Consider the following 17,452-nt stretch of genomic DNA (forward strand, 5'->3'; position numbering starts at 1 on the left):
ACTACGAACTTGGTATTATTTTTTGCGTACTTCTAGTGATTTTATTAGCCTGACTCGTCCTGCTTGTAATTCCTGTAAAAGCTGTAAATTGGCCGCCCGATCCTTGACGCTCTGCGGTAAACACACAAAATTGCTTGACTGACGTTTTCGTTGTCGCGCAGGAATTGTTATTTTACTTCCTACAGTTTCGACACTAAAGGTAAGTGTCTTACTTTTTTTAGAAAACAACTTGATTGTTGTTTTGAATTATATTTCTCCAAGATCTTGCTGATTATAACCTGGTGCAGGAAAAGAGCCAGCCAGCCAAGATGCCAGAAACGGAGGAGGAGGTGAGCATGTCGGTTCGCTTGACGAACGATGATTTCCGAAAGCTCCTGATGACCCCGAGGGCGTCAGTGCCCTCGGCCACTCCGGCCTCCGTGCCCGGTACGGCGAGGGATGCCAGCGCGAAGACCGCTCAGACCCCCCAGGTCAGCGGGGGCAGCCGGGCGGAGCTGCGCAGGAAGAAGAAGAGCTTCTACGCGAAGCTGAAGAAGCAGGAGGAGGATAAGATGGCCGAGCTCGCGGAGAAGTACAGGGATCGCGCGAGGGAGCGCAGGGACGGTACCAATCAGGATTATCAAGCGGAGGATCCTATGAACAATGCCAGCGCTTATCGAGCCGTCGCGCCGGATGTGAAGTCCGGCATGGATGCTGCGGAGCGCAGGAGACAGATGATTCAGCAGTCCAAATTCTTGGGTGGTGACATGGAGCACACTCACTTGGTCAAAGGCTTGGATTACGCCCTTCTGCAAAAAGTATAATACCTTCAGGATGTATTAAGGCCTTAACAACGACAAAAAGACGATATAAAATCGTTACATTTTGGTGACAAGAAAACTTTAGCTTATCCTGAGACTAGTTTAGATTACAGTAATTTGATTGCAATAAAATACAACTTATACAAGATGCAGATAATGCATTGTGTTTCAGTCCTAAATTTTGTATTTTTACGTCCAATGTGACTAATATAATGTCGCTCTGTAGGTACGCAGTGAGATCGAAGCGAAAGAACACGAACAGGAGCAGGAGTTGGAAAAGTTGGTGAAACCGAAGGAGGTGAAGTCGAAGAAGGAGCCACTTCCGGAGAAGAAGGACGACGAAATGCAATTCAAGACTAAGATCGGCCGGAACGTGTACAAGACCATCATGATTATGAAATCCAAGCAGATCGAAAGAAACGAGCTTTTCACGCCGGGTCGCATGGCGTATGTGATCGAGTTGGATGACGAAAATGCCGACGTTGACATACCGACGACGCTGATCAGAAGCAAGGCGGACGTGCCGACGATCGACAACATGCCGACTCTCACGACTAACGACATTGTGATCAACAAACTGGCGCAGATACTGTCGTACTTGCGCCAGGGTAGCCGCCACAGCAAGAAGGGCAAGAAGCTGAAGGATGGACGCGGTCGCGGCGACGAGCTGAACGATATAGATATCCAACCACGACCGCCCGCCGCCGACGACAGCATTTACGGCGATATTGGCGACTATGTGCCGACGGTGACGAGTAAGAAGGACGCGCAGCAGCGCGAGAAGAAGAAAAGCTCATATTTCGATAAACCCGAGTCGAATTTGGACACTGACGACAAGGCAAATGCGCCCCAATTGCCCAACGTTTTGCCGAACGTGGTAGCCGCCGCTGCAGCCGCCGCCGCGGATGGCAACGCGCCGAAGAAGGGTGCGTTGCTGAACAAACTCGCGGCCGAGCCGGAAGGATACGCCGAGTGTTATCCAGGCTTAGACGAGATGCAAGACGCTATCGACGACTCGGACGATGAGGTGGATTATACGAAGATGGACCTGGGTAACAAGAAGGGCCCGATTGGTCGCTGGGACTTCGACACGCCCGAGGAATACAGCGAATATATGAACAACAAGGAGGCGCTACCGAAGGCAGCCTTCCAGTACGGCGTAAAGATGGCCGATGGCAGGCGCACCAGGAAGTACAATAAGGAGAAGAACGAGAAGGCGGAGCTCGATCGCGAGTGGCAAAAGATCCAGAACATTATGAACAAGAGGAAACCGACGACAGCGATCGACGGCGCATCCGAATTCAAAGTACCGCGATATTGAACGACTCGACTTGCGAATCTGTTTCGATTTATCGCATGGATGAGGAGGTCTAAAGAAATTAAAACTGAATCATCTCTTGAATTGTTAGGTACGTGTTAGACGTGAAGAAAAATCGCTTTATCGACAAAAGCAAATTTTCTTTTCTGTACAGATACAATAAAATTTTTCCGCGAATTTTGGAATTGTATCCTTATCGCGATAAATTTTTTAGTGTGTGTGTGTGTGTGTGTAGCATAAAATTATATTAAATAATTAAATAAGCTATTTTTTAGCTATATAAAGTGGTCCAAAGGGAACCAACTTGAATAAGAAAATTGTATATGTTGCATCATAGACACATGAATCTAATACAATCTTAAATTAATCTATTTTACGCAATAATCTGTTTTACGAGATATTTTTCCTCAATAGTATTAAATATATGCATAACATTTTTAGCCGACGTGTAATATACGCACCTACTATATGTTTTTTTTCGAATGCGTTACTCATTTCACTTTTCAATTATGAAAAGCTTGTATCTTCGCGTTATATTTTAATTAATAAATTAATTTAGAAGCGACACAAAGTAATAAAATTAATTTAATAATAAAATTTGAAGACACATATTTTTATTGGTTACAGAAGAGATGTGTCTACGCTGGCCCTGAAAAGTATTTATTCGAGGAAATTCATTTGGGGGGGGGGGGCTTATCCGAAAGAGAGTGCGATTCTTTTCAAGATGCATAATTTAGACGGTTTTTCATGGAACGAGGACGCAGTTAGATGACTGATGTAAACGCATTTTACTCTCGTATGGATCATGCGATAAAGATCGTCACTTCGCCGCGGAGAGTGACCCGAAACCGACTCGCGCCGGTTTCCCGGTCGGGATTCCCAGTATAAAAACAAATTTATCAGCGAGACACTTTTTACTTACTTGTGACCTAACACTCGCGAAACCGGCGAATCTTTTCCTCTTAACTGGAGCAAACCGGTTTACGCTCGCGTCCCGCGACCCCCGCGTCGATTAGAATTAGAAAGTCATTGGCGTCATTAAAAAAATAAATAAATAAAATCTCTGGTCAATTCCCCGATGTTGCATATATTTGACGTGAATAAACTTAAACCGATATCAATGTTTGCCTAAGAAAAGACTTACGTTGCAAATATCCTTTTTGCAAATTCATTTCAGATTGAGATCAATCCGGTAAAGAGGAGATCTGGTAAAGAGAAAAAAATTACGTATTTTTCTTGTCGGTCGAATATTTCCACGTCGTATCATGATCAGAGAAAAAAACGTAGACGTATAAGAATAATACATTAGTCTTTTATTTTTTGTTCTTTACATTTTCCTGTTTTAAATTTTTGTTTCCTTCCTTTCTTTTTATTTTTTTCTTCTTTTTTTTCTTTCGTTTTTATCTTTCATATCGTCTATTAATAAATACCGTTGTCAAAAATGCCAAGTACTAAAACAGGATGTGTTTCATCGTTATCTAACTTGTAACAATAATTATTATGATCTCGCGTGTGCTACAATCTTATCCTGCGATAATTATCAACTTCTAAATTTGTTAATTAAGCATTTAGCTTGGTAATCACGACGGAAAAAGTCACTCGAATGTAATCTTGGTCGCATGCCTTTGTACATATCAGTCCCCCGCGACATCCGGAGATAATCCGAGAATGACTCGAGGAGATCAATGGAAGGATCAGTGAATTCTGATCTTGACCTCCTCGTTTGAGAGTATGACAGCCGATAATGATATGAAGATATCTCTCGTCTACGTTATATAAACGCCGCTTTTACCCGGGTGCTCGCGCAGTCCAGGCGAGGAACCGATTTCGATCGTCGAGCAAGTTTCGCTCGAGACTGCAATCAGTGAGGAAAGTGAAGGCTGGCCACGTGGACATATCGCGCGATACTCTCGCGATCCTGCAACCGATGCTGGGTCTCAGAAATCTCATCTTGCGGCGCAACTTCGTCTTGGATACCGTAAGCAGTGAATCCAGACGCGTTTCACTACGAAATTCGGAGAAAAGAGGGGGAAAAAATATCAATCACCGCGAGGACATGTTCGAGAGACGCGGATTTCTCTCTCGGATTAATTACCTCGTCGTGATTACTAGAACAACACGCTTTTGCTAACGCGTTAAATATTACGGCGATCGCATTGATGTAACATAAATCGTTAAGTGTAACGTGTACATACGTTGTCACAAAAAATACGATTATAAATTAAAAGTTGAAAAAAGTTATGCGGGGTTCATTAATTAAGTGACGTAATTAAGTGCACATTTATGTGCAATTAATATATTTGCAATGTACATAATTATTTTATTATCCGGTATATTTGTAAAGTGCACAAATTCTGTCTTTTTACCATAATAAGCCGTTATTACAGGCGCTGTTAGCGGGAGACGCGTTCCCCCTAATATATTACGCAAATATAATGATAATTTCGAGTAAATGTATTGTTTATATACGTAACTTGAAAACCTTAACAAGTTAAATTTTAAACTGTACTTTTTTTATTTATGTATATTTATTATATTAATTTATATATTATAACAATAATTAATTAATATATCCCTTTTTATGTGTATGCGGTAATGCGGTGACGGTGTGTGCGTGATAATAATTGAGACTTCGGTGATACGTTCTGTAAATAAACTTTGTAAATGTATATTTGCAGTGCGCTTAAAAACTGTTACTGGTGTTGGACTAACCTTGGATTATAGGTATGTGTAGATTGAATATTATTTAATTAATGTATTTACAAATAAATGTATGAAATTTACAGCGTTTTATATTAACATAATTTACTGTTGAGAGGCGTCTGTCGAAAAATTAACTTTTTCTGTAGCATAGATAATAGGCAATATAAATCAAATAATATGAACCGCATTCCAAGATATCGATAATATAAAACTGACTCACTGTGATCAGATATGTGATTGATCAGATACAGGCAATAGAGAATAGAACTCTGACGCGTCGGAAATTCTGTTCCTATACTTATTGCCTATTTCCTATATTTCATTGCATTGATACAGTTTTTGATAAGTTGAAATGTAGTTATTTCTGTTGCCTGACTCATTCCTTGTTCCTATTGCCTGTACCTGTCTATTGTGTGTTTAGACTTTATTGTGCAATCCATTAATAGCAGGATGTATACATATAAGTGTGTTCAGCGGTGACGGTTCTCAATATGTGATTAATTCTCACTTAAGAGTTTGATATAATTTTCAACGAAAATTTCGGGAGTAAAAATACGCAGAAATTAATTTAAAAAATCTTTCATAAATAAAAATTGCAGTCGACGATGGCGCAGCTCAAGGTGGCTATCATCGGACAGAGTCCATTCGCGGCGGAAGTCTACAAGCTTTTGCGACAGAATGGACATCAGGTGACCGGAGTGTTCACGATCCCGGATAAGGGAAACCGCGAGGATCCTCTAGGTACACGTTCCTATTACGATTATCTTCGCGGTCCTTACGATCGCAGGACGAATTACCTCGGGATCATCCATTGGTGTTCTCGCTTCTTCGAGATCGTTGATTCTGAGAATGAAACAAAATAATACGCGGAGAACGCTTCGGACATTCAATGGATGGTCCTGCGATCTGTATTCCTCTTCGTTATCGCCGCTTTTCGACCGCAGCGACCACCGCCAAGGCCGACAACACGCCGGTTTTCAAGATCAAGGCTTGGAGGAGCAAGGGAGTGGCCTTGCCGGAAATCCTGGAGCTGTACAAGGGCATCGAGGTGGATCTCAACGTCCTTCCCTTCTGCAGCCAGTACATTCCCATGGAGGTCATTAATCATCCCCCTCACCGTAGCATATGCTATCATCCGTCCGTATTGCCCAGGCACAGAGGAGCGAGCGCCATAAGCTGGTGAGGCTCATCTTTACTTCGATCTACGCGTCTTCCGATTCTCTCGGAAATTTTCCAAAATATTTTTATGGATGACGATTTTCAGAATAGGATATTTTTTATCGAAGTCAACCCTGGTGGAAAAATGTCTTTCGGAATTCTTCATATTATTATAAATCAGAATTTCTATTGTGGCGATTATATCGTCACACATTTAACCGCCGAAAGATCTTGAATCTGAAGTGAGAAATAACGAGGTCGAAAAACAGGGAAAAACGTTAGTTTGGAAAACATAGATATAAATAACGGTAAGCGGGAACGCGCGGCAAGACACAAACAATAGTATTCGACACTGCGACTAGCTAGGGTATATAGATACGTATCCGCGTGAACTGTAAAGACTTAAATATTTTTTATTAAACTATGAAAAATTTAAGACTTTCTCAGAATTTTCCAGATTTTTCATACAAATAGGAATATTTTTCAGAAAAATTTAGACAAAATAATAATGAAATATTTCAGATTTTTCCTGTCAACACATCTTTGTAGAAATCTGAATAAATATAACAGAAAATCCGCGCAATTTATTAGAATTTTTCATAAAATCTATTAACATGAGAAATTCTTAGAAAATTTCTGAGAAAATATGAGAACTTTTTTCAATTAAATTCTTAAAGGAGATTATATTAATATGTACTTCTACGATTACAGCTAATTTACTTGTTGCTTATTTTACGATCTAGCTCGCTGCTAATCGCGACAAGTTAGTCAGGCCGCGGTATCACGTCTCTCTCTTTCTCTCGATATCGGCGCGCCGCAACAACCGGTTTGCCGTGGTTTTCGCGTTCCAGATTGCGAGGCGAGACTACTTTCTCGCTAAAAGCGCCGATAATGACAACGATAATAAGCGGGTCACGAGCCCGTCATATGATCCCTTATTCGAATGACTATGCGCGTTCGTATGCCGCCGCGTATATCGCGCGCGTTTTATTACACTTTTGATGACCTTTATGATTCGATACATTGCTGTATCGCACATTTTCGGCGCGTCGTACTGGCGTCTCGTAGCTAATAATCTTTCTCGTTTATATATCCGCCAGTTGAGATTTCTTCGACGGATTGCAAAAATTATTCATTTCTTAAATCAACTCTGATGTTTTCGCTTTCTTTATTTTACTATATCATAATGATAGAAATTGCATTATTTAGGTATAAATTATAGCATGCTTCTTATAGTTCACTTTGCTTATATGCAAATTAATGTAATTATTATTAACTTTTTTGAAAACTGTTATTATAGTTAGTCGCTAAAAAGGATAAAGTTCGAATAAAGTACAAGAAATTTCAAAATTTCTTAAAGAAAACACGATGTAAGAAAAAATAAAATTTTTTCTCGACAAAAGCAAACACTCCGTAATATTCTTAATTTTTAAACGCATTTCATTTTATGAGTAATAAGTTTATGTTATTATGTGAATGCATATTATTATATAAAAAAGAAGTTTTAAACATGTTGCAATCCACCATTTCAGGACCTTGATCCAAGGAGACGATACCGCAGGATTCTCGATCTTCTGGGCAGACGATGGCCTGGACACCGGGCCGATTCTCCTCCAGAAATCCTGCAGAGTGGAGCCGAATGATACGGTGGACAGCCTGTACAACAATTTCCTCTATCCGGAGGGTATCAAGGCCATGGGTGAGGCGGTGGATCTCGTCGCCAAGGGAACCGCACCTAAGGTACCGCAACCGGCGGAGGGTGCGACGTACGACCCCCTGCTGAACAAGAAGGAACTCCAGAAGATCGACTTGACTAAGCCGGCTAAGAAAATTCACGATTTTATTCGTGGTCTGGACAGTACACCTGGAGCCTGGACGATACTGGACGGCCTGGACGGTACTGGACGTCAGGAAGTGCGTCTTTTCGGATCATCTTTGTGGAACGATAAGAAACCGGAAGCCGAGAAAATAGTCGACCTCGTGGAGCGAAAAGGAATCGTTCATCAGGGCGGTTTGCTGATCGAGGCCGTCGACGGGCGATACGTTAATGTGGAGAGAATCAAAATCGGGACCAAGACCATTCTCGCCAGCAAATACGGACAGACTGACGATAGCCAGGCCGTGGAGTTCACGGAAGAGGAGCTGCAGACTGCCGACGGTCTGCGTCGGATCTGGGCGGACATACTCAAAATCGACGTCGACGACGACACGGATTTCTTTGCTTCCGGTAAGCTTCAATATTTCTTGAAAATCTCACCCAAAATGCATTTGAACTTGGATAGAAATCTCTATAATCATTGGATAGCTTGAGCTAAATATACATTTGTCAAATATGTTACGTTAAAAGATTGTGTGAAGATGTATATAATTATAATAAATTAATTTTTTAATTTTTTGTTTGCCATTATCATTACTTTTTTAATAGATTAATTGTACAAGAAGTGATACTCGAATTAGTCCTGCGAAATTTTTGTCTTAGGCGGAGGCAGCATGGACGTGGTGCGACTAGTCGAGGAAGTCAAGGACAACTTTGGTGTTAGCCTGCAGAACAGCGACGTCTTCATGGCACCGGTATTCAAGGAGTTCGCCACGACGGTCGTACTTACCGCTCGGGGAAATCTAGCCGCAAATGAGATCAAGTATGACGCGGTGGAGGTGCAGGCGAATAACATGACCCTAAGATTCCCCAGGCAGCTCTTCATCAACGGCCAGTTTGTTAACGGCCACGGTAATCCTGTCAATACGATAAATCCTCACGACGAAAGCGTGATCTGCTCGGTGGAAAGCGCGAACGCCGAGGATGTCGATCTGGCCGTCAGGGCCGCTAAAAAAGCTTTCGAGGAGGGTGAATGGGGCAAAATCAGCGCCAGGGAACGTGGAGCGTTGTTGTTCAGGTAGGAGAGTGATCATTTTTTTTTTATTTATCATCGTCACACGTTAGACTTTTTTAAATAAATGGATTAGACGAAAGGCAAAGCTCGAATTAACTCTGCGAGATGTATAGAAGAACAAAACAGATTAATTTTTTATATAAGTTATTTCTTGATTCCCGATGGAATTAACGAAGATTCGTTTCCAATTCTGTAACGTTTTTTTTTTAATTGTCTTCCAGGTTGGCGGATTTAATGGAGGAACACAAGGAAGAACTGGCTACTCTGGAGACTCTCGACTCCGGCGCGGTCTATACTCTCGCTCTAAAAACCCACGTAGGTATGTCCATCGAGACCTGGCGCTACTTCGCCGGTTGGTGCGACAAGATCCAAGGTTCAACTATACCCATCTCGCACGCGCGTCCAAACAAGAATCTCACGTTCACACGGCGCGAACCGATCGGCGTTTGCGGTCTGGTCACCCCCTGGAACTATCCCCTTATGATGTTGTCGTGGAAGATGGCGGCCTGTCTAGCGGCCGGCAATACCGTGGTGATGAAGCCGGCCCAGGCGTCGCCTCTAACAGCCCTGAAATTCGCCGAGCTGTCCGCGCGCGCTGGAATTCCACCCGGTGTCATCAACATCGTCTGCGGAGTCGGCAGTGCTGTCGGAAACGCCATAGTGGGACATCCGTTGATCAGAAAACTGGGCTTTACCGGCTCCACGCAGGTCGGCCAGACCATCATGAGATGCTGCGCCGACAGTAATCTGAAGAAAGTGTCGTTGGAGCTTGGCGGTAAGAGTCCTCTCGTCATCTTCGAGGACGCCGACTTGCAGCAGGCGGTCAGGGTCGGTATGGGCAGCGTGTTCTTCAATAAGGGCGAAAACTGCATCGCTGCCGGTAAAACACTGGTTTCTTTTGCCTCGGAGTTAAAGCGGTGGTTTTTTTTTTAATAATCAATCTCAGAGAGAGAGAGAGAGAGAGAGAGAGAGAGAGAAATATCTTCGTTTGTTGTACCTTCCATCAATTAATAATACGATAGGCTTTAATGTTCTAATATAATTAAATTGTCTATTATTTAATAAATCTTTTCCGTTCTCAAAAGGACGACTTTTCGTCGAGGAAACTATCCATGACGAGTTCGTGAGACGTGTGATCGACGAGGTAAAGAAAATCACCATCGGCAATCCATTGGACAGGAGCACGGCTCACGGACCGCAGAATCACAAGGCTCATCTGGACAAACTTATTCAGTTTGTGCAGAAGGGAATCGAGGAGGGTGCCAAGTTGGTCTACGGCGGCAAGAGGTTGAATCGTCCCGGCTGGTACTTTGAACCGACCGTGTTCACGAACGTCGAGGACAACATGTACATCGCCAAGGAAGAATCTTTCGGTCCGGTCATGGTCATCTCTAAATTCAGCTCGAAGAACGTCGATCAGGTGATCAGGCGGGCGAACGACACCGAATTCGGTCTGGCCTCGGGAATCCTCACAAAAGACATCGGCAGAGCACTCAGGTTCGCGGAGAAAATCGAGGCCGGCACTGTGTTCATCAACACGTACAACAAGACAGACGTAGCGGCACCGTTCGGCGGCTTCAAGATGTCTGGATTCGGCAAGGATTTGGGGCAGGAGGCCCTCAACGAGTATCTCAAGACGAAGACGGTCACCATCGAGTACTAACGATCATTATCCGAGAACGTTTATAATACACGATAATCACGGATGTGCGTAATGATGCGTGTCGTCGGAATTTGTTCGACGAAGCGATTTATGTCGAGCCTGTCAAATATCCTGTTATACGTGATATTGTATCTTACATCTTGCAATATCTCTTTAACAAAACTGAACAAGTCTTTAAGTTTTTAAGTTTAAAGATAAGAACATATGCGTTTGCGCGTCGCATTAATTCGTTACTTTTTTTCACATGTCGATTATTTATAGAAATAAATATGTAAGTTATTTCTAACCATTTTTTTTTCACCTCTAATGAGATTCATTGACGACTCAAAGTATAAATAAGCTTCTTCGCCTCGTCAATTTTTATATGATAAAATTTTGTAAATCTCGTGATACGTCAACGATGTGTGAGGTAACTCGAGAATGATCGTTCGCGCATACTGTTGCAATCGTCGAAAAAGAAAATTGCTCGAAGACGTGGGAAAACATGTCTCGAGGCAACGAAACGAGAGGACGAAACGAGACCTTTACGAGTTAACGAAGGGAGAACGTGGATCTCGCTCCCACGCGTACAGGGTGTACAAATAGTTTTTACAGCGGATCGCCTTCTATCCTGGAGTTCCAGATGTTCCATGATTTTTTGTCTTAGGCCACACTTGTGTGCCTCATCGCCCGCGCGTTGCGTGGCTCATTCGCGGCTGTTCCTCGTGTTTCATCTCGCTCATCGTCTCTCCGACCGACCAATCGCAAACGGTCACCCTATTTTCAAGACGAAACGGGAGAGACCACTAGGAAGAAACTGATGCAAGTGACTTTTTTCGAAGATGAACCAAGATATATTTTTGAGAGCTGGATTTTGTGATAATTAGACTATCAGATCGATGACAAATTGTTAGTTATTTATTAAATTATTATAATAATCCCTTTTTTATCAGCTTCTCTTTTATCAGTTATTTTATGAAGTCTATTCAAGTCTATTGGAAAGACGAGTAACTTTGTTATCTATCCAATAAAAAGACGGAAATCGAGAGCGAGAGGGAGAGACAGAGAAAAATTTGCGATAATAAAAGATAATTACACAAACGAAAAAAGCCTCTATAAATAAAAAAAAAACAAATAAGCGAGACAAATTTTTGTCGATTTCACGCAGAAAATCCCTGAGACGATTGGAAGCGCAAATGTGTTACGATGTATAACAGTCCCCGGAGGTCAGCAGGGAGGCCCGCTGTTCTCTCTTTGTTTGCGAGCAGACATTGTACCCCCGTATGAGTCATCGGGGAACGGTTCGAACACGGGCGGATACAACGCGAGCGCGACACGTATTGCATATACCTGAGCGAGGCCTGTGAAAGGGCCCGCTGTTGAATATATATTCCCCCTGTGTAGGTGCGCACGGTCAACAACCCAGTCGACGAACAGCTGTTCCCCTAAGTATATCCCTGCGCCCCTGCCTTCCCTCGGCCGCTGTTTCTTACGTCTTTACCCCGAAGACTCAGCCACCCTTCGCATCTCGGGCCTCGGGCCTCGGGCCCTCCGTCTGGCAAACGAAGGCTCTCTTTGTATAGGAAGTTCACGCGTTGTTGTATTTTATAGTGAAGAACAGTCGAGCTTCCCTCGAGATTCCTCGAACACACGCGAATACAGAAGTGTTAATTTCTCACTGGGATCTGTTCGATAAGAGAAAAGGGAGAAATTATACTGGTCTGAATTTTCGATTTTATAACTTTGGAATTTGACTCTCCGCTTAGATTTAAATTTAGATAAATGAAAAGGATGAAATAATTTTTTATTTTGAAAAGGAAGACACATGTGTGTGTGTGTGTGTGTGTGGTTAGAGAGATTAATTCTGGCGAGTTTAAATCTTATAGACGAGCTCGAGAGTAAAGGGTTCTAGATATGACGGGCTCGATACTTCGGGCCCAATTTCGAGTACGCGCGGGGGTCTAAATCGAAAGCGTGCGCGACCGGCACGGCTCGGAATTATTCATCGTAGACAGGAAATGCAAATTCCATCGTGTCCCCTCGTGCCGTAGGACAGTGCTCTTTGACCTTACTTCATATCTCTTCCATACTAGCGAGAATTCTCGCCTTTACGAAAATTTTATCTTCGACCGTTTTCATTTGAGGCTCCCTCGTATAACGCACGTAAATAGCACAACAAAATATAATAATAACATAAATGTATATATTTACATAATATATACGCATATTTGTATAATTTATTTTTAAATTCAAATTCATCACGGCTTTCTTCTTTATTTATTGTCTCAGTTCCAGGTACGTATGTTAATCTTCTCCATATGTTACTTTCTTACTCCAGAAATAGGAAACGTGTAACTTCGAAAATTACTTATGTGTTAAATTTATATAATATAATCGATAAAATTTTCGAACAACAGATTTTAAAAATACAATGCTGTGTTAGGAATCGTTTTACCTCTGCGCTTTTATGACATATATACATAAATACATATATCAATGGCATACAATGTTAAATATTAAAGCATGAAATTTAAACCAATACCTTGATTTAAATAACATTTTGTTATTTTTAACACATATATTGTGTGTCGAAATTGATCATTTTAACGTAAAACAGTATTATTTTAACTCTATTGGTTATTTAAATTAATGATTAATACCGACATATTTTTTTTAGTAGGAGCAGTGTGGCGATCTATATATAGAAATTAAAAATGACTCAAATTGAGTATAATTTAACATTGTAGATATTTAACACAGTGTAGATATATATTTATTACATTTAAAAAAATTCTAAAGCTCCCCACGATACGCAATAACGCGCAGTACGTGCAAAAATAAAATTGTTTTATTTCGCTCGTTTCCAATTTCGACACATTTTTTTTACCTCGAAATTTTATTTCAGAGGTCGTGAGTCGTGATATGCGACCTCGCATATCTCATGTTGCAATTCACACAGTTGAAAAAAGACCCTCGCTTGGACCCCTTGCCCGAAGGGGGGGCCCACAAAAATTCTCGAAGCTGTGCCCACGGGCACCACGTGTGCGCCCGCTGTCTCCCCCCCTCTCTCTCTCTCTCTCTCTCTTTTCTTTCTCTTTCTCCCTTCTTCGCACTCTCCCGGCGGCGGCGACCCGGTTCCCTTTCCGCTCGTGCGGAGTGCGGATTCCGCTCGCAATCAGTCGCCCTCGGGATGCCGCCTGTAACAGTTGTGCGTGCGTCGCGGAACGAAAAGCGTTACCGATATGTAACGTGCTATTATCGTCGCTGGCAAGGAAAAAAAAACGCGATTTCCCGCGAGTATCGCGCCGGGCGGAAACGAGTATCTTCCTCCCGCGGGACGCACGTGCTTCACGTACTGGGTGTCGCGCGTTACGAGCAACGCGCGTGTTGATGCTAGGGCGAGTCTTCGGCGACGGGAAGTGCTTGCTCCTCCCCCTAAATAACGTTACAAACATCCGATATAATTTTCTTTCCAATTTTGTTGTAACTCTGCTCTTTCGTTGTAGTTATCGGCTTTCCCTTTACAGCTGAAAAAGTGCACGAATTGCGCTCCATTTTTATATTTGTGTGGTCTCTCCTGAAGAGGAGACCACGATTTCCAATTGACTTGTATCTTATCACAGGAATTTCGTGTAATTCGTTTTTTTTTTGCAAAATTTTTCGAGAATCCACAAAAACCGGGACATTGTGGAATGAATTAAAATTACACAATTTTATGATTTTGCAAAATTCTAGATTCTGTGAGTGTAATTGTGCGTTGAAAATCTTATTAATTTATGTTTATAAATATAAATATTTATATTAATAAGTTTTATTCATTCCACAATACCTCGGTTTTTTATAGATTCCCTAAGGATGAAAAAAAAAAAAAAACGAATTACATGAAAGCCCTGCGACATATCTAACACGAAGCGAAACTCCGAAGTCTATTTTGGAAAGGAGAAAAAGCAGGATACCCAGGCCGAAAGTATCGCGCGCATGATCGCCGCACGCGAATGAATTATAAATCGGGGGAATGTGCGTTTTATCGGGCGATTAGGTAAACGGCGCGGACGGTTGCGTAAACGAGCATAAATCCTTTAACGGCCGACTTTTTTGCAAGAGTTTAACACATCACTTCATCGACTTCATTAAGGTCTTATTTTAAAGAGGAAGGTAGGCTCTACAGATACAAAAGAATTGCTGAAGCTGAGGGTAGCAACCCTTCATAGCTACACACCTTGTCAAAAAGTGTCAAAATCACAAAAAAAAAATGAAAAATGAGCATAAAGTTCAGGCAGAATTTTGTCAAAATTATGTACAAAAAGGACCGCAAGAAAAATTACCTCTAACAATGAAACACTATTTATGGGCGTTTAGAATAATAGTCATTCTATTATTTTTTCAAAGGGTGGTTACCACATGTTATAGTGAAATTTTTCTCTTCGAGAATGATGTAAGCTAGATTTTTTACTTGTAACGTTTCTGAACTACTGCAGGAATGTTTTCTTCAATGTAGGAGTGGTTTATAAGCGTAGTAATGGTCTGTAAGTTTCTTACGATATACCTGCATGTTCTAGAGTATCTTTATCACATTTTTTGGATTTTTTATGAAAGATTTTTTTAATAGATAGAACTTGTGTCCCCACTGGCCGTTAAAGGATTAAAAAAAAAGCCCGCGTTTGTGTCATCGGCGCCGGACTCGCGCGTTGATTCCGGCCGCGAGAAAATTAAACTGAAACGCGCGGATGATGAGTCATTGCAACAATGCGCTCTGGCCATTTTCCCTCCTTCTCTCCGCGCTCCGAATGTATGACCTTATCGCTCTAATCAGAAGTTATAATGGCGAATTCGAAGAGCCGCGAGGAGAGCTTTGGCGTACGCGGAACGCGTTCCAGAAGCTCGATCCTAATTTTAACAAAGACCGCAATTAGAATATTATTATTATCGCGTGTTACTCCTTACTATTATAGCGTCCGTCGTTATTTTTGCGCTTGAACGTGTTAAGTCACAATTCCGAGAAATAAAATGCGAAAGCTCTTTTTGTATATACATTCGCGTCACATCTTTCCTCGAAGTAAAACCGATCGCGTAACAATTGAAATGTGTGAAGCGTACAGCTGCGCGCGATAAAAGGTTTGCTTCTATCAGCATGGGAAGAGGTTTGCGGCCGGCTTATCTTGTATTCTTGCGTTATTCTTGCCTTTCTTGCAACGGAAATTCCACGGGAATTTAACGCGGAAAGACGACGAATATATTTTCATAAGTTTCACAAAAGCCGCGTATGAAAATGGTCCTACCTACAAACTCTACCGGGGCCGAATCGCGTCTCGAAACACACATGGGACAGATGCGCGTGAAATTCCTCTAAAGTCTCGCCGATGTCTCCTGGGGAGAGAACTCCGGCTCGTTCAATGGGGTTCCCGACAACGGTTGGGAAGAGCCTACAAAAAAAGACGCTGGTGTGTAGGTCAAAGGTTAGATAATGAATCGGATGGATCCATATGTTGCGACCGTTGAGAACCGATCGCAGCATGGATCGGATGAGATATTCCGTCTCGATATCTCCCTGGAATAATTCTTCAGTTTGTCGAGTCTGATAAATAAGCTTAACACACATTTTCAGCGTATAATGCTTCTTGCAAAAGGCAATAATTTTTATATTTCAAATATTCATGTGTATGATAAAAAAAATAAGTACAATTAATTTTAATCTATAATCTATAATCAAAATTATTTTTAGAATTGTATTCAAAAAGGAAAAGAATATTTCTATGTAGTATACAGAGATCACGTGGATCTTCATTGTTTTGGAGATATGGATATCAAAGCACTGTTCCTCTTATCAAAATTACGATAAAAAAAAGAATTAAAGTATTGTAGAATTAATTCCTCTTTTTAGGATCCTTTTCAGACAGTAGCCTTTCCTAACGCGATTGAACGTTTAAAAAAAATGTATTATTATTCTAAGGAATATGCGCATATTAATTTATTTTAACGAGTATCGCGCAAAGGAAAGAATGCAGTCGCTCTTCAGGATAAACTCACGTATCTTGGTCTAACCGCCCCTTTCCTGTTTCCTTTTCACGAGTTTGCCAGCTAATCTCTAGGCCGCAGCATCCTGTGGGTGGAATCGTTCGCGTTATAAAGTTCCCCGGACGAACTTGCAAGTCGTCAGTCTGGAAGCGCGCTTTTCACTCGCAACTCGTTCCTCCAAATATGTGCCTCCGCGAATTACGCTGTGACGGTATATTGAATAACGTTAGTCGAAGCGCGCTCCGCAATAATGTATAACAGTGAAAAGCGTGAAGCCTAGCTTGAAGCGCGGGATATTCTTGACGAAAAGTAGACAAATTCCAGAACGTATTATTCGAGCTCTTGTGATAATCTCAAGTTAAATCCGCGGAAAATGTATAAATTTAAGATAATTATCTTGTGATTGAAATGTAATATTCAGTAAGTGTTAAGTAAATTAAAAACATTGGTTTGCTTGAAAATTGCTTTTGGGACACGTGAAATGTATATTATATATGCTAAAAATATGTATCGCGTAATTGCTCGTGTGATTTATGATTTCAACGTTTCGATAATATGTAAATAGAATAACGTATAAATATCTGTATAACAAATGTCAGTAAAAATCAGTTACGTTTACAGCGCGAAACAGTGTTGGTAGTGAAGATTATTGAACGATTACGTTGCGGCTCGTCATTAGGCACTTTGCTTTCTTTTTCTATGCGAGCTGCCTTTTGAAGGGCAACACTGTGATCGGTCGTACTCGTCGATGAAACTAAATGTGCATCATAGGAAATTTTGATCGCAGAAACATTTTTAAACGTGCTACGCGTCAAGAGCATTCGACACAATCGAGGTCTTTCGTTTTTATTTTCTCTTGCAGTCATTTTTTCATTGAATTATTAATAAAAGATCTGTATTGTGTAACATCTGACGATATGTTATT

General features: G+C 41.5%; 2 protein-coding genes and 1 long non-coding RNA gene across 3 annotated transcripts; 2 read left to right on the forward strand and 1 right to left on the reverse strand.

Annotated features, from left to right (window-relative positions):
- Positions 1-48: 48 nt before the first annotated feature.
- On the forward strand, positions 49-2,609 carry LOC143907396 (protein Red). The gene is made up of 3 exons (XM_077424175.1): positions 49-199; positions 288-797; positions 1,027-2,609. Exons 2-3 carry the CDS (start codon positions 309-311, stop codon positions 2,119-2,121), a joined length of 1,584 nt encoding a protein of 527 aa, XP_077280301.1. The 5' UTR covers positions 49-199; positions 288-308; the 3' UTR covers positions 2,122-2,609.
- A 998-nt stretch (positions 2,610-3,607) lies between these two features.
- On the forward strand, positions 3,608-10,819 carry LOC143907333 (cytosolic 10-formyltetrahydrofolate dehydrogenase). Its single transcript, XM_077424035.1, has 8 exons — positions 3,608-4,096; positions 4,797-4,842; positions 5,421-5,562; positions 5,766-6,000; positions 7,512-8,206; positions 8,459-8,873; positions 9,092-9,750; positions 9,956-10,819. The coding sequence occupies exons 3-8, from the start codon at positions 5,427-5,429 to the stop codon at positions 10,531-10,533; spliced, it is 2,718 nt and encodes a 905-aa protein (XP_077280161.1). The 5' UTR covers positions 3,608-4,096; positions 4,797-4,842; positions 5,421-5,426; the 3' UTR covers positions 10,534-10,819.
- Positions 10,820-12,770: 1,951 nt separating this feature from the next.
- On the reverse strand, positions 12,771-16,743 carry LOC143907583 (uncharacterized). The gene is made up of 2 exons (XR_013259896.1): positions 16,540-16,743; positions 12,771-15,935 (listed from the first exon to the last, which is right to left on the reverse strand). It is a non-coding gene; the product is annotated as an uncharacterized LOC143907583 (long non-coding RNA).
- Between the last annotated feature and the right edge of the window lie 709 nt (positions 16,744-17,452).

The sequence above is a fragment of the Temnothorax americanus genome, unplaced genomic scaffold, assembly GCF_048541705.1.
Source record: "Temnothorax americanus isolate GAGA-0224 unplaced genomic scaffold, ASM4854170v1 Scaffold11, whole genome shotgun sequence".
Taxonomy (NCBI): domain Eukaryota; kingdom Metazoa; phylum Arthropoda; class Insecta; order Hymenoptera; family Formicidae; genus Temnothorax; species Temnothorax americanus.

What these genes read in the sequence shown, in the direction of transcription:
- LOC143907396 (XM_077424175.1), top strand. Translation starts at nt 309, where the DNA reads ATGCCAGAAACGGAGGAGGAGGTGAGCATGTCGGTTCGCTTGACGAAC. An exon ending in ATTACGCCCTTCTGCAAAAA is followed by an intron (nt 798 to 1,026) that starts GTATAATACCTT and finishes GTCGCTCTGTAG; the next exon opens with GTACGCAGTGAGATCGAAGC.
- LOC143907333 (XM_077424035.1), top strand. Translation starts at nt 5,427, where the DNA reads ATGGCGCAGCTCAAGGTGGCTATCATCGGACAGAGTCCATTCGCGGCG. An exon ending in GGAGCGAGCGCCATAAGCTG is followed by an intron (nt 6,001 to 7,511) that starts GTGAGGCTCATC and finishes CCACCATTTCAG; the next exon opens with GACCTTGATCCAAGGAGACG. An exon ending in CACGGATTTCTTTGCTTCCG is followed by an intron (nt 8,207 to 8,458) that starts GTAAGCTTCAAT and finishes TTTTTGTCTTAG; the next exon opens with GCGGAGGCAGCATGGACGTG.